Source organism: Nerophis lumbriciformis, linkage group LG09, assembly GCF_033978685.3.
Source record: "Nerophis lumbriciformis linkage group LG09, RoL_Nlum_v2.1, whole genome shotgun sequence".
Classification (NCBI taxonomy): Eukaryota; Metazoa; Chordata; class Actinopteri; order Syngnathiformes; family Syngnathidae; genus Nerophis; species Nerophis lumbriciformis.
Genome location: NC_084556.2, coordinates 23100974 through 23118456, shown reverse-complemented (window position 1 = coordinate 23118456; position 17483 = coordinate 23100974). Strand labels below are relative to the sequence as shown.

Below are 17483 nucleotides of genomic sequence, written 5' to 3'. Positions count from 1 at the left end.
AAATGATTCCATTTTGGAATAAGACTAACACAACAACATGTGGAAAAAGTAAAACCATGTGACTAATTTCCAGATGCACTGCATCACCTTCTCGTTTTGCTTGCTTCCAGCTCCGCCCTTACTCTCCGAGGTTGGCATCCTGATAGTCGCAATCGGCGGCAGTTGCGCGATGATCCTGCTCCTCCTCGGGATCTTCGTGACCGTAAAGTTCTACAAAAAGAAGCGCGCGGGCAACGACATTGAGATGCGTGTTCCCGAGCGCGAGCGCAAGGACCCGACCGTGTGGTGAGAGGCCCTTCCTCTCCTCATGCTCCTTCTCTCGGGACCGATTGGCTCTTATGGGAAGGAGACTAATGACAAATCGGGAGTGTGTTCTTCCACATTTGCTCCTCCCCAAGTGAATCTCTTGTAAGCTTATTATTTCAGTGTTAGGTTTTGCTCTCTCTGCATTTGACTACAAACTTTATTTTGTTCTTGTTTGAAACTGCCAAGTCGGAGATGTGAATATGGAGGAATCTTATTAGAATAAGTCTGTACTAACATGAGCGTTGTACTCACAGCCCAGGAGAAGCTCAGCAATGCTGTTGCAGCAAATTGACCTTTTCTTGCTTTTGAAGGGTGGCAATCAATTCATGGGCAGACTAACATTTCCTGGCTGAACACAACTTTTCCTTTTACTCAGCAAGTTTTGGTTCTTTGTGAGTACAGGTGAAGAAACTAACCCAGGCCGACATGATATGCTTTTTGCTGGACTTGTTTTTTTTCCTCTGCCGTACGTTGGCTGAGCATTCTGGGGATTTTATTCCACTTTAGGGTTTAAGGCCTATTTTGCCTTTCACATCAGCAGCCTATTTGACTTGTGCGTGTGCGTGTGCGTGTGCGTGTGTGTGTGTGTGTTGATGCTGGGCTGCATCAGTAAACCCGAGGAGGCAGTTCATCTCATGCTCGTCAAAGATGAGAAGGAAGTTATTAGCTCAGATGATGAAGCGTCTGAGCCCAGCAGCGGAGGTGATGATGATGAAGATGAGGATGGCAGTGAAGAGGACGATGACGACGATGATGATGATGACGACGACGATGATTAAATGGGAGACGTTTCCTCTGAGCATTCATCACATGACCCTAGCTATTAATTATTGCCTTCATCAACCATTTGTTTATGTTTATCAATTTAAGTGCTTGACGAAGAACCCATTCCATTTTTATGATTGTTCAAATGTAGTTGACTTTTGCCGTCTACTTGCATCGGGGCCAAGTGAGTCAGCGACTCACTAGATCCATTATGGTCTGGCGTGTTGCAAAGGTGAAGGAGGACAGTCTGCGTGTTATTCTTATTACAGCTGTGTCATAAATGGCTTTGCTTCTTTAGCTTTATCCGACTGCATTCTTGCTGGGCCAGCGTTGTATGTCCATGGTACAACTAACAAGCAGTTGAGCTTTGGCTCGGTACCTCACACTAATGCATACAATGTCTGTGTGCTGTTGCCGCTTTGCACTTACTTTGGGACGAGTCAAACAATCAAAAATACTTCACTTTAACGAGGCTTTCAAGTGCTGCTGCAAAACGACGATTGTTCTTTTTGTACATTGGCAACATTGCACACGTCATTTTGTATTCTGATTTTGTACATACAATTGTGTTAGGTACAGGTATACATTTTTGTTATGTTGTGCTCATTTGTTTTCATTTTGATATAAACTATTTGACAGAGTAAAGTTGAATCTTGTAGAAAAAATAAAACAGTGGGTGAGTTAGACAAAGCCTTAAACCACACCTTAACTACATATTGGTGGCGTTTGTGTGCTTTTTTATTTGATACGCCTCTTATATACGTACATGCACAGATGACTTCATTGTGTATTGGAATGTGCTCCAATGTAACATTGGTTTTGGTCTTCAGTGACAAACACAAGTAGCACCAAATTCTGGGCCCCTATACTCAAGAATCCTAAAGGGTCCCCCACCCCATCCTAAACCTAACATTGCTGCCCCATACACACACACTTGGTATGTTTACATGCACTAAAAACTCATTGAGTGGAGTTTGTTGAAACCAGTTTTTTAAAACCTTGATTATACTTATGACTTATTAACGATGGGATTAACACATCGATATAAACCCCCGTAAATGTATACATTAGGGGTGCACAAAAAAATAGTTTCACATTCGAATTGCGATTTTTATTCATCCTGATTCTAAATTGATTCATAATTTTCAAAAATGGATAAAACATTTTTAGGCCATCTCCACTACGGGGGCACAAAAATCGATTTACAGCCGATTCGAGACTCTTATTCATTCCAATTCAAAATCAATTAAAAAATAAATTTATTTTTTTCATAACATTACTACTTTTTTTTTTTTACATATACACATTTTTAGGCTATCTCCATGGCATTAGGAGGTGCTTTTCTAACCTGTAATCTATTTCGAATAAGTTTCATTATGAATATTATAACAAATTAAACTTTGCGAAAATCGGTTTGAATCGATTCTGAATCGAATCGGCACCCCAGTAATCGGAACCGGATCGAATCGGATAGGTACCCAAACATTCACACCCCTTGTGTTGTTTTCTTTGTTTTTCTCTAAACAAATTCAATATAAAGTGGCCAAAATATGAATTTAAATAATCATACATAGTCATTATTCACTTAAATATGATTATTAATCTATCAAGTTTTCCTTTACTTTAGAGCAGGGATGTCAAACATGTGACCCACGGTTTGGATCTGGATGGTTCAAGCCAGCCTGCGAGATGAGTTTGCTAAGTGTAGAATTGAGCTGCATTTTTAAATTAAAGTCACAATAGCAATTCTGTTAGGCAAGCAAATAGTTTTTACAGGGCCAAGGAAGGACACTAAGCAAGAGGTACACGGTTAAGTGGGGCTGCGACTCCTCCCCCTCGACCCAATGTACAAACACGTGTTGCTGGCATCAAATTCTAAAGTTAATGATTATTTGCAAAAAAAATGTTTATCAGTTTGAACATCAAATATGTTGTCTTTGTAGCATATTCAACTGAATATGGGTTGAAAATGATTTGCAAATCATTGTATTTCGTTTATATTTACATCTAACACAATTTCCCAACTCATATGGAAACGGGGTTTGTAAAACAAACAGGAGTATGATCAAAATTAGTAACCCCACTTAAAATGCTGCATGAGACACTGCACATTGATATAGTTCTGTGAAAATTGTCTTCTGTGCAAATTTAAAGAAAGTGAACAGTGTGTGGTTTACTGCAACACTGTCAGTCTTTTAAGTTTTTATTTTTACTTTGTTGAAATTGTTCATACATTGCACGGCTTTTATTTTTCCATCAATACACACTGATGCCTAGAAGGCAGGTAGTAACTCAACCCTCTTGAATAGTTTCTACTTCAGTTTGTATGGTTTGTTGAGTTAGCACAGGAATAATACGTGGAAATGACAAATGAGGTAGTTGATACATAGAAGAGTTTTTATTCATGCTTTATTTAGTTTTCTTGTTTAATACTAGATGCGCAATGACTTAAAGTTTAATTGCTTTGTAGATACTCTGAGATTAAGTCAAGAGGATTATTTGTGGTATGTACATTTTCAGAATGTGCTTGTTCTATCTTGGGCCAAAGTAAAACAAAGAAAACAATCTGAAGTTGTCGTAGTTGTATTTTTAAGTTATTATGCCATGATTTTACCCGACCCACGTGGGAATAGATTTTCCTCCATGCGGCACCTGAGCTAAAATGAGTTAGACCCCCCTGCTTTAAAGTGTGGAGTACAGATGATCTGATTCACATATAGGATTATCATCAGTGGATGATACACATTTGAATACATCGCTATTGTTGCGTTTTGGACCAGATGTTCTTCCCAGGGAATTTAAGTTGCTGGTCACTCCCAAACTAAAGAAAGAAAGAAAGAAAGTTATTTTGATGACACATAAGCTGAGTTCTTTGACCACCAGACAGAATGGGTATTTTGTGATTTATTTTCAAAGCTTTGAAAATAAACGTGAGACCAATCCAGTACAGAAGCGTTCACTAGCGCAGCTAAAATGGTCTAATCTAAAATACGGAAAACTTCTCTTCTATAATGTGTCTCTCGCCCCCACCCTCGTTGTCCCTCCCTCCAGCCCGAACACATGCCCATTGTGTCTCTTATCTAGAGTCGGCCTGAGAAGGGAAGCAGGGAGGATTCCTCCTCTCTGCCTCCTAGCTCCAGGTGGCCCAACAATGTAAGCACACTTTCATGAGATGAAGAGAAAAGGAAAAGAGTACAATATGGAACATTAGCTATTTGTAATATGACTATGAAAGTAAAGAAGTAACACTTAATAATGGATATATGTAAATATCTGCCTCCGTCACTATCATTATACAACTCCTGGAAGAAATTATGGAATCACCACACTTGGACAATGTTCACTCATTTGTTTAATTTTGTTGAAAAACAAAACAAAAAAGCAAATAACCGACATGACACAAAACGATTTCATTTCAAATGGCAACTTTCTGGCTTTAAAGGGGAACTGCACTTTTTTGGGGAATTTTGCCTATTATTCGCAATACTTATGTAAAATAAGAACACATGTTTTTCTCTTTTTAACGCATTGTCACTAGTTAATAAATGCAAACAAGAGTCATCTTACAATGGAGCCTAAGGGATGCGCTCTATTCTGCCTATATAGCTCTTTAAAAAACCTAAACACCTCCATCATCATTTTATATACACACTGTAAGTATATATGTAATGTAGAAACAGGCACATTCATAATAACGTGTAATATTTATGTATTTTGATCACTGAGCATACGGCGGCGTAATAATTTCATAGACGCGTCACAACGTTTGCTTTTTCCTCCAACAAAATCACTGATTTATTACACATGTAGACTTCTTGAGGGCCAACAAACATAATAAAACACCACTTACTGTACAATGTCTGCTGCCATTAGGATGCTGACTGTTTGTTGATATACTCTCGTTTGGATGAAAAATGACTGATAATCGTGAAGGATTTAAAAAAAAGGGGAGGGGCTGCAAACCAGCCTCTTTCGTGTCTGTCACGCCATCCCCGGGTCTAAATTGGCTGTCAAAGTGTACCAACTTCTCAGTATGTCCACATCAATTTACTATCAAGGTGAGAGGCATGATTTAGAATCTAGTTAGAACTTTCACAGGCTCCAAGGTGAGAAAGCAGTTCACCAGCTGATGTCGTAGGAAGTTGTCTCTCTGCTTGGTTGGTAGAGTGATCGTGCCAGCAACTTGAGGGTTCCAGGTTCGATCCCCACTTCCGCCATCCTAGTCACTGCCGTTGTGTCCTCGGGCAAGACACTTTACCCTCCTGCTCCCAGTGCCACCCACATTGGTTTAAATGTAACTTAAATATTGGGTTTCACTATGTGAAAGTGCTTTGAGTCACTAGAGAAAAGCGCTATACAAATATAATTCACTTCACAATGTGTGGCTAACTGTTGGTCTTTAACATTACCGCTTATAATAACAATATTGCTAAAATTGCTGGTTAATATTCAGGTCATAAATTATAGATGTAGTATTGTTGGCGCTTTTTGGATGGCTATTTATTGGATTTTATGGTTGGAAAAGACGCAATGACGTCATAGATCGCATAAGCGGACTTTTATTTATGTTTATTTACGAGTTAGAATGCATTAAAAAAAAGACGTGTTCTTGTCTCTCATAAGGATTGTGAATGATAGGCAAAATTCCCCCGAAAAAGTGCAGTTCTCCTTTAAAAAATCAAAAATATAAATTATGGAAGTCAAAAACAGTTTCATTTTTAGATCAAACAGACTGAAAAGAATTATGGATTCACTCAATTGTGAGAGAAAAAATATGGAATTATGAAAACCGTACCAAATTACAATAGGGCCCTTGTGGTGCTTTGCAGGACAACACACCACGAGTACTTTCTTGCACCACCTCTGGCTTTTACAACAGCTTGCAGTCTCTGAGGCATGGACTTAATGTGTGACCAACGATACTCTTCATCAATCTTGCTCCAACTTTTGTTGTTGTTGTCAGATCAGTTTTGCAGTCTGGAGTCTTATCATGGGCCATTTTCTTCAATTCCTACCACAGATCTCCAGTTGGATTGAGATCCGGACTTTTTGTAGGCCATGACATTGGCCCAATGTATCTTTCTTCAAGAAACATTTTTTTTTACAGTTTTGGGTGTCATCATCCCCAAACATCCTTTCAATTGATGGAATAAGAAGTGTCCGAAATGTTTATTAAAGATGTATTGACAGTCATCTCCTCAGCACCATTACATATCATCAATGACTGTGAACATTTGCATGTTTTCTTCAGGCAGTCGTCTTCATAAATTTAAAACAAAAGTTCCTGCACCAACACCTGGCCCAATGCAGATTAACGATTCATCATTGAATATGACTTTCATCCAGTCAACCTTAGTCCACAATTGCTTTTTCTTAGCCCATTGGAACCTTATTTTCTGTTTAGGTGTTTATGGCTGCTTTCATGTAGCTTTACTTTATTTAAATCACATTTCCTTTTGGCAGTTTCTTACAGTTCCGTCACAAACAGTGACTCCAGTTTCCGGCCATTTTTTCTTTGCAAGGAATTATTATTAGTGCATCTCCTGGCGGTTAAGCTTCTCGCTGTTTTTAAAACCTAGTCACGCCTCTGTTTCTAAATTCAATGGAGATTCCTTGTACACCCCACAATTGTGCAATGTACATAACTTTCTTCTATGCTGCCACAGATAGATTAAGTATAGTTTTACCTTTCTCTACCACCAAGTCCTTGTTTCAAAATGTTTCTCCTGAGTGTGAATGCATTAAGAATGTTATGTCATGGTTTGTGTTGAGTGAAATGTTCAAAGTTAGGTCTGCCTCTGTCCAGGTGGGACAATCATTTTGTATTTTTGGTAGGGGATGCATGTAGTCTTAGACATTCCTAGTTTGGTCCAAGCAACCTTATTATTGAACTTTCACAACAATATTTATTAGGGATGTCCGATAATGGCTTTTTGCCGATATCCGATATTGTCCAACTCTTTAATTACCGATACCGATATCAACCGATATATGCAGTCGTGGAATTAACACATTATTATGCCTAATTTGGACAACCAGGTATGGTGAAGATAAGGTACTTTTTAAAAATAATAATAAAATAAGATAAATAAATTAAAAACATTTTCTTGAATAAAAAAGAAAGTAAACAATATAAAAACAGTTACCGTATTTTTCGGACTATAAGTCGCAGTTTTTTTCATAGTTGCGACTTATATATGTTTTTTTCCTTCTTTATTATGCATTTTTGGCAGGTGCGACTTATACTCCGAAAAATTCGGTACATAGAAACTAGTAATTAATGAAAATTAGTCAAATTAACTGTTAAAGGTTGGTACTATTAATGGACCAGCAGCACGCACAATCATGTGTGCTTACGGACTGTATCCCTTGCAGACTGTATTGATATATATTGATATATAATATAGGAACCAGAATATTAATAACAGAAAGAAACAACCCTTTTGTGTGAATGAGTGTGAATGAGTGTAAATGGGGGAGGGAGGTTTTTTGGGTTGGTGCACTAATTGTAAGTGTATCTTGTGTTTTTTATGTTGATTTAATAAAAAAATTAAAAAAACACAAAAAAAACCCCGATACCGATAATAAAAAAAAACGATACCATAATTTCCGATATTACATTTTAACGCATTTATGATATTATCGGACATCCCTAATATTTATTTTATCTCAACATTTATTGTCTTTTGAAAAAAAATAAATCTTCAAACTCTACAAACGCCCAGAGCCCACTAACACAACTCAGTGTGTGCTGTCAACATCCAACATGTAACCTGAGCTAAAGTTGACACTATTGGTTCACTATGAAATGTCTGAGCATGTAGAAACCAAAGTTGTGTTTAGATAATACTGTCACCATTCAAGTGGGAGAGTGTTTGTTTTTTCATGCATTTTTTAACACAATGTTTACCAAATAAAATATTTAACACATTGGTGCACTAAGTGGAGGCTTGTTGTGGCCCTAAACAAGATTTTGTTTGTGACCTCATTTCGGTTTTTAATATTACTTGTGTTTGATTTGATACGTAGCCAGTCAATTTCAACCCGCCAAGGCTCCAAATGGTAGTCACTTAAAATATAAACAGAGAACATCTAAATTGGCTTAAACATGTTCAGATCCTCTCTGATCATGTAGCACTTCCTGGAGGTTTATGCCCTGTACCTGGGCCTTCAGTTGGGACTTAACTGACTTTTGAATCCCAACACTATCATGTTGCAATTTGACAAACCAAATAAGATACAAAAGTGCATTATGTAATAAAATTTAAAACATAAACACTTTTTTTTTTTTTAAATACAATATACTTACTAAATGGGATGATCATTCAAAGACAAAAACTATCCATTTTTAAATTGCTACGGACTGGCTCTGATCAACCAATGGAAAAAAGCCTGCTAGCTGGCCTTGTGAGACATACCTGAGATGAAATTGGTCAATGAAAATGCCCCATTGCTGATATAGCAGGGGTGTCAAACTCATTTTAGCTCAGGGGCCACAAGAGAAAAATCTGTTCTCAAGTGGGCCGGACTGGTAATATCCTGGCATGATAACTTACAAATAAAGACAAATTCAGATTGTTTTCTGTGTTTAAAAATCTCATTGATGTTAATTTTTCATCTATCGAAAGATATGTTACGGCGCATGCACATACTGTCATTCCCTCCGCTGCTGGTACAGCAAGAAGCTCCGCTGAGAGAGCAGCCGGACACGCCCCCGCGTGCCCTGCTCAGACTACGGCTATGCGCCTACACGGCCGTGGGCAATCTGCAATCAGCGCACCTGGATCTGATGAGCCTCAACAGTATAAAGACCAACGCAGTAGATGATCCAGCGCCGCAACGTAGTTCTCTGTTCACAGTAAGCTTCGCGTCTCTGGCTCCTCTCCTGTGTCTGCGCTCCCTTGTTCCCTGGCTCCTTGTGCTGACTTGTCCCTGTCGTTTCCCTGTTCCCGCAGTATTCTTCGTCGCCTTAGAAGTGAGCTGTGCGCCTCACTTTTCTGGATCTCCCTCTAGACCCTGGCTTTCCTCCCTCGATCCTCGACTTCCCTCACTTTGGACCCGGACCTCAGGACGCCTCTCTCCAGCCCCACGGACCTCACACTTGGATCACCGACCTCTATCTGCCCAGCCCCTTTGGTCTTGTTCGCCTCTACAACCAACACACACTAACAACAAACTCCTGGTAAATGCTATCTTGTTAATTCCTGCACACACATTGTAGCATACACACTCCACTCACTCATCAAAAGCTCAATAAACCCTGTTCAGTGAGACTTCCTGTATCGTGCCGTCTCCTTCCCCTTGTTGTACATAACAAAATACATATCAAAATCAAATTACAGTATGTTATTAATGTAATTTACTTATTTTCCTCAACTGATGTCTGAACATCATATGGTTAATTCTGTACTTCTCTTCAGGAAAGTCCCCGCTCAAAAGTCCCCATGCAGTCAAGAGTACGAAATGTACAGATGATCAAAAACATTTGTTTTGGTATAAATGTCACAGGTTACATTAGCAACAACAAATTTGAATAATTAAAGCATTAACGTAACAATCCACATTCTGTATACTATCACTAATAAGCAGCATAAGTACTATGTGTCCAAACACGCAAGTGTTGACATGGCACATAGCTCCGCCCCCTCTAAAGTCATGCAAGTGTTGACATGGCACATAGCTCCGCCCCCTCTAAAGTCATGCCCGCTCTCTGGCAGGGGATACAAAGAATTGCTGTTGCGACATACAGTGGACACATTTAGAACAGCAGTTTTTTTTTTATTCGAAAAATTCAGCTCATTGTTATACTCATCACACATTAGGAGTTTGCAAAGTATAATTTTAAAATGAAAGTTGTAAATGTAGGTCGGTGCTTCTATACAGGGATGGATATTGAAACGGTACTCCAAAAATAGAGCCCCTTTTTTTTCAGTGACTGATGTTTGACGCTTCTGTAGACGCACTATCAAGTTCTGTGTGTTGCCTTTCTCTTCAATCCAATCCAATCCACTTTATTTATATAGCACATTTAAACAACAAAATGTTTCCAAAGTGCTGCACAACAATATTAAACACAATTAAAAACAATATTGTAGCGTTGGATGGGTTTGACAAACGTCTTTCCTTGAAGAAGTCAAGAATTGCTGACGCAATGTGTGATCATTTGTACTTTTAATGATCACGTCAATTTCAAAAACACACACACACAAGTGAACGCAAAGCATACTTAGTCAACAGCCACACCTATCACACTGAGGGTGGCCCTATAAAACAACATCAACATTCACAAACATGCACCACACTGTGAATCCACACCAAACAAGAACGACAAACACATTTCTGGAGAACATCCGCACCGCAACACAACATAAACACAACAGAACCAATACCCACAATCCCTTGCAACACCAACTCTTCCGGGACGCTACACAGCCCCCACCTAGCTGGGTTCGTTGTCCCCAACAGCCCATGCGTTCATCACAAAGTCCCGCAAGTGCTGAGGCAACCGGCGTCGTCGACGCCCCTCTGATGTCGGCTGGCTGCTACCACTGTCTGCAGGTAGGTCGGAAGTGGGGGTTACCTCAGCATCCTCGTTGCTTCCTGGGGGTATCTCCCCCTGCGGCAGGGTGCTTGACTCCAAGTTCCCCCGGCTCTGGTCCAATGGCTGGTATGGGGCCAAGCGGTCTCGGTGCAGCACCACCAGCCGGTTCCGAGGTGCCAGTCGTATCCGATAGACCACGTCGGACAACTTCTGGAGGACCTTGCAGGGTCCCACCCAGTGGCTGGTGAGCTTCGGGGAGAGTCCTTTCTTTCTCACCGGGTTATAGACCCAGACATGCGCGCCTGGTTCAAAGTCCTGGCCTCGACTGCGGAGGTCATATGCCCGCTTCTGTTGGACCCCAGCCTCCGTCAGGCTGGTGCGGGCAAAATCGTGAGCCTCCCGCAGCCGCTCCACAAGGTTGTAGTAGTAGTCCAGGCCCGGTGCTCCTCTCACTTCTGGTTCTGGGGCTGGGCCAAAAACCAAATCAACAGGCGTGCGCAGTTCGTGACCAAACATCAATGATGCAGGGGTGCAGCGTGTGGACTCCTGCACCGCTGTCCTGTAGGCCCAAAGAATGAGTGGGAGGTGTAAATCCCAGTCTCTCTGCCGCTTATCGGTGAGGATGGCAAGTTGTGTGGCCAAGGTTCTATTAAAACGCTCCACCAACCCGTCACTCTGAGGATGCAGCGGCGTGGTGCGAGTCTTTTTCACACCCAGGCGACGGCACACCTCTTGGAATACCTGGGACTCGAAGTTCCGTCCCTGGTCACTGTGCAACTCCTCTGGAGCTCCAAATCGGCAGAACATCTCCGAAACCAATCTCTCTGCCGTTGTCGCAGCGCTCTGGTCGGGTACCGCATACGCTTCTGGCCATTTCGTGAAGTAATCCATGGCCACCAAGATGTAACGGTTTCCGCTATCAGTGACCGGAAATGGGCCGAGAATGTCCACACGCACTCGTTCCATGGGGGCCCCCACCTGGAACTGCTGTAGGGGAGCATGGGAGCGGCGTATGGGGCCTTTCTTTGCTGTGCAGGCATCACAGCGGTGGACGTGCATCTCCACGTCACGGCGACAGCCTGGCCAGTAAAAGCGCTGCCTCAGTCGGAGCAAGGTCTTGGTCACTCCAAAATGGCCAGTCCCTGGAAAGCCATGCATCACTTCGAGGACCTGAGGCCGCAGCACACGGGGCACCACAAGTTGGAGGGCAGCATGTTGTCCTGTCGGGGCTTCCCAGCGACGATATAGCAGGTCGCGAGACAACAGGAGGCTGTCCCACTGGGAGTACAGTGCTTTGGTCTCAGTGTCCAAGTGCACCACTGTGGCCCATTCCGGTCGCTGCTGTGCCCCCACCCAGCTGCGAGCTCTCTCAAGCACTGGGTCTTGTCTTTGATGGTCGATCAATTGTTGGGGGGTGAAGCTGTCCAGGTCGACTGAGATGTCATGTTGCCTTACTGCAGCTACTGATGGGTCTGGCATGCACCGCTCTTCCGCCCGCTGGCAGAAACGACACGCCTCCTCACAGGGCCGTCTGGACAGTGCATCAGCGTTGCCGTGCAGGCGGCCTGGTCAATGAGAAATCGTGGAGTCATATTCCTGCAAGATCTCGACCCACCTGGGCAGCTGCCCCTCGGGTTCCTTGAAGTTCAGCAACCAGGTGAGGGAGGCATGATCCGTCCGCAACACAAACCGTTGACCATAAAGGTAGGGACGGAAATGACGAAGGCCCAGGACAATTGCCAACAATTCCCGACGGGTGACGCAGTAGTTCCGCTCTGGCTTGCTCAGCCCCCGACTGTAAAAGGCCACAACCTGCTCACCGTGATTCCCTTCCTGTGACAGCACAACCCCCACGCCGACATCACTGGCATCTGTATCAACCACGAAAGGTCGGCTGGGGTCTGGGTAGGCCAACACTGGGGCTCGGACCAAGGCCTCTCGCAGCTGTGCAAAGGCCTCATTGCAGCTGTCAGTCCATTCAAATAACTGTCCCTTGTGTGTGAGCTGGTGCAAGGGGCCAGCAATGGTTGCAAAGTCCTTGATAAATCTCCGGTAATAGGATGCCAGTCCAAAGAAACTCCGCAACTCTTTAACATCCCTTGGCGCCGGCCAGTTACGGACAGTGGCAACTTTGGCTGGATCAGTCGCAACACCTTGCCCACTGACGACATGCCCCAGGAAGGAAACTTCACGCCGAAGCAAATGGCACTTTTTGGGATTCAATCGCAGCCCAGCCTGACGAATGGCCTGGAACACATGCTGGAGGTTCTGTAGAGCCCCCTTAAATCCTGAAGCATGCACCAGGAGGTCATCCAGGTACACCACACAGCGATCACGGGGGATGGATGCCAGCACTCTCTCCATCAACCGCTCAAACGTGGCAGGTGCGTTGCAAAGCCCGAACGGCATCACCTTGAACTGCCAGAGTCCTTGACCTATTGTGAACGCTGTCTTTGGTCGAGCTTCGGCGGCCAACTCCACCTGCCAATAGCCACTGCGGAGATCCAGGGAGCTGAACCAGGAGGAGCCAGTGATGTAGTCCAGCGTATCATCTATGCGCGGCAACGGGTAGGAGTCCTTGCGTGTTACATCGTTGAGCCGTCTGTAGTCGACGCAGAACCGCCACGAGCCGTCCTTCTTCTTGACCAGAACTGCGGGTGCTGCCCATGGACTGCTGGAGGGCTCGATGACGCCCGCCTGGCGCATCTCCTCGATTTTCTCTTGGGCAGCCACTCGTTTGGCAAGGGGCAGACGCCGTGGGTGTAGCCGGATTGGTCGTGCGTCTCCTGTGTCGATGTCGTGGAGTACGAGACTGGTGTGCATGCAGTCTTCATCTTTCGCTGCAAAAATGTCTTGGAAGGCATTCAGTAAGCTTTTCAGTCGCTCCTGCTGGGTGGTATCCAGGCCTTGACTGCTTCGCTCAAACAGTTCTGCAATAGCCTGCTGGGTCTCTATAGTAGGCGGCCTATTAGTAGAAGGGTTAGGGTGAGACTTCTGGTCCACCATGAAGGCTGTAGCCGCGGATGGCTCTGTGGGCGCTGTCACTCTGCAGGCGCCTGGCTCCTCAGTACCCTGGAGGGAAACTGTTTTCTCACCAAGATGAAGCATGGCCCTAGGCACATCGACCACAGCTCTCCACATCTCCAACAGGTCAAGCCCAACAATACAGGGGTCTTGAATGTTGGCCAGCCAGAATGGATGTCGTCTCTCTTGACCCGCCACCTTAATGCACACTGTCCCTTTGCCCAGCATGGCAGCCTTGCTCCCTGTGACGGTTGTAATTCGGGCGTTGGTGTTAGTCCAGCCTGATGGCAAGCTGTGTTGCAAGTGGGGAAGGACACCCGGCCGGATGATGGAGATAGTGGACCCCGTGTCAACCAGGGCTCTGCAGACTGTTCCATCAAGCTCACATTCCAGGTATAGCCCCCGGGCCCTGCCCAGGCGGCCCAGGCGCTGTGCATCACATTCGGGTACAGTGGAAACCATCCCGGGTGTCAGTTCCCCGACACTGACACCCCTCTCTAGTTTGACGACGCCTCAGCGGCAACATCAATGGGGGCAGGGGCTGGACAGTGTCTTGCAATGTGGCCAGGGACACCGCAGCGGTAACAGTTCACTTCGGTCTGCCTTCTCCGGGAGGAGCGTGGCCGTGGCGTTGCAGTCACTTGGTCGGCTCCCTCTCGTTCTGTCCCGTCCCATCCAGCCTGGCGGACTCGCGGAACATCACGGCGGCCATCTGGACACAGAACGTGCTCCACACGTTCGGCTTCAGTCAATGCGGCAGAGAGAGAGTGTTTAGCAAACAGTCTGAGATGTTCCCGAAGTCGTTCAGGCTGTAGACCACGGACAAAGGCTTGCACGGTGAGCTCTTCCTGTAATACTTCTGGAAACGCTGGGTGGCCCCTTCGCACCAGACAGCGAAGGTCGGCAGCATAAGCTCCGAGACTTTCTCCCAAAAGGCGTCGCCGCTTGTACAGCTGCTCTCGTGCTTCGTCTGCATGGATTGGTCGCCCGTAACGTCGTTGAAGAGCCTCACGCATGGCCCCCCAATCAGCCAATTTCTCCTCTTGTAAATCGACCAAACACTGTAGGGCTGGGCCTTCCAGGGACAGCGCCACATGCCCTGCGGTTGCCACATCAGACCAGCCATTCAAACGTGCTGCTAGCTGGACCTGGAGAAGGAAGGATTCAATAGAGCCTTCTCCACTATAGTGAGGAAGCTTTGGTGTGGCGATGCTTGGCCTGTAGTCATCTCGCAGGGAATTTGTGTCCAACATCACCGCAGGAGAGGCACTTCTTCGGCAGGCACTCCTTCCCACACGAGGCGCACTTCTTCCATCTGGCTGGACTTCCAATCTTATCCCATCATTTTGAGCTTCCATTCTTCCTCCAAATGGATGATCCTCCCGTCCACTAGGGCGGCGCAGGTTCCTCTCATTTACTTGTTGATGAGGTAGTTGAGCCTCCAATCCACCAGGGCGGCGCTTGTTCCTTTCCTCTTCCTGGTGACGAGGCAGGTGGTCTTCATCCGGAAGTGCATTCTCCCAGCACTTGATAAGATCTTCAAGCTTCTTTGAGAAAGCCATCCCACTTCTGACACCAATGTAGCGTTGGATGGGTTTGACAAATGTCTTTCCTTGAAGAAGTCAAGAATTGCTGACGCAATGTGCGATCATTTGTACTTTTAATGATCACGTCAATTTCAAAAACACACACACACAAGTGAACGCAAAGCATACTTAGTCAACAGCCATACCTATCACACTGAGGGTGGCCCTATAAAACAACATCAACATTCACAAACATGCACCACACTGTGAATCCACACCAAACAAGAACGACAAACACATTTCTGGAGAACATCCGCACCGCAACACAACATAAACACAACAGAACCAATACCCACAATCCCTTGCAACACCAACTCTTCCGGGACGTTACAATATAAAATAAATATGATTAAAAACAATTTTAAAGGGTAAAACCAATTAAAACAGTAAATAGAAATCAAAATTTTAAAAACACAGAGGACAACAGAGGACCACACAACTCACGTAGTGTTAAAAGCCAGAGAATAAAAGTGGGTCTTAAGACGAGACTTAAAACACTCCACTGTGGGAGCAGTTCGAGCATGGAGGGGCAGAGTGTTCCAGAGCTTAGGGCCGACCACAGAGAAGGCCCTGTCTCCCCTGGTTTTAAGTCTCGTCTTGGGCACCACGAGCTGGAGCTGCCATGTCTGCAAGAAAGCTTATTCCGCCATCTTGGGTGTCTGTATTTTTACGGCAGACAAAGCATTACCAAATAACCGATTTAGTCATTTTAAAGGGAAAAGGGAAAGTTCAAGGGACTCGCCACTTTCATCTCTCATCTTGAGATCTCTTACACCAGTGATTCTCAAACTGTTGTACATGTACCACTAGGCCTCCTTTCAGCGGTAAGCCAAATAATCACATGATTAAAATACAGTGTTTTATTTTCTTATATACAAACACAGTGTTACCGTTCATAAACACAACAGAACAAATACCCAGAACCCTTTTCAGCACTACTCTTCCGGGACGCTACAAAATGCACCCCCCGCTACCAACAAACCCTCTGTATTTGTTCTGTTGTGTTTATGTTGTGTTACGGTGCGGATGTTCTCCCGAAATGTGTTTGTCATTCTTGTTTGGTGTGGATTCACAGTGTGTGTATATTTCTAACAGTGTTAAAGTTGTTTATACGGCCACCCTCAGTGTAACCTGTATCGCTGTTAATCAAGTATGCGTTGCATCCACTTGTGTGTGCGTGCAGAAGCCGCACATATTACGTGACTGGGCTAGCACTCATTGGACTGGATGAAAAGCGGACGTGACGATTTTTGGGAGGGGCACTGAAATTTGGGAGTCTCCCGGGAGGGTTGGCAAGTATGAGAATTAGCGGTGAATGCGGTGTTACCGCGGCACCGCCGCTGTATATAATCTGTGGGCCAGCTCTAGTGTTAATTTGATATCGCCTCAGGGGCCAAGTGAAATTACACGGCGGGACAATTTTGGCTCGCGGGCCAGAGTTTGACACCCATGATTTAAGATGACTGAATTTCCTGTGCATCACGTATCAATAGTGCACAAATAATAGGCTATATGTAAAATATAAATATATATTTTGGCAGCACAGTGGCACAGGAGTTAGTGCATGTGCCTCACAATACGAAGGTCCTGAGTAGTCCTGGGTTCAATCCCGGGCTCGGGATCTTTCTGTGTGGAGTTTGCATGTTCTCCCCGTGACTGCGTGGGTTCCCTCCGGGTACTCCGGCTTCCTCCCACCTCCAAAAACATGCACCTGGGGATAGGTTGATTGGCAACACTAAATTGGCCCTAGTGTGTGAATGTGAGTGTGAATGTTGTCTGTCTATCTGTGTTGGCCATGTGATGAGGTGGCGATTTGTCCAGGGTGTACCCCGCCTTCCGCCCGAATGCAGCTGAGATAGGCTCCAGCACCCCCCGCGACCCCAAAAGGGACAAGCGGTAGGAAATGGATGGATGAATGGATTCCGAAGAAATTGTGATTGTTGAAGGACCGGAATTAACACTGTGGCGCATTTGCTTACATGTGAGTTGAAAAATAAAGCTGATGTTCCTGTCTCCTCGACTTAACAGCCATAAAAAGATTACATCCATCCCAAATATATTACACTATATACATCCATTCATACTTTGTATTACTTTAATTTATTTTCACGTAACAATTTGAAATCTAAATCTATTTGCGACTTTTATTTTTTTTGTTGTAGTAGTAGCGACTTCCTCCCGGTCAACTTCGTTTGTTTTCACTTTATCGCACTGTGCAGTGACGTCGAGGCCACATTGGGGCCACATTCACGTTTACACTA

The 17483-nt window shown here is 44.5% G+C and overlaps 1 protein-coding gene across 1 annotated transcript in view; it reads left to right on the top strand.

The window, feature by feature from the left end:
• LOC133607499 (myelin protein zero-like protein 2) overlaps positions 1 to 1368 on the top strand; it is a 28692-nt gene extending 27324 nt beyond the window's left edge. The window contains exons 4-5 of the mRNA XM_061962181.2: positions 111 to 285; positions 917 to 1368. Coding sequence (XP_061818165.1) covers positions 111 to 285; positions 917 to 1085 — 344 coding nt within the window. The 3' untranslated portion in view covers positions 1086 to 1368. The remainder of the gene's footprint in view (positions 1 to 110; positions 286 to 916) is intronic.
• Positions 1369 to 17483: the final 16115 nt, after the last annotated feature.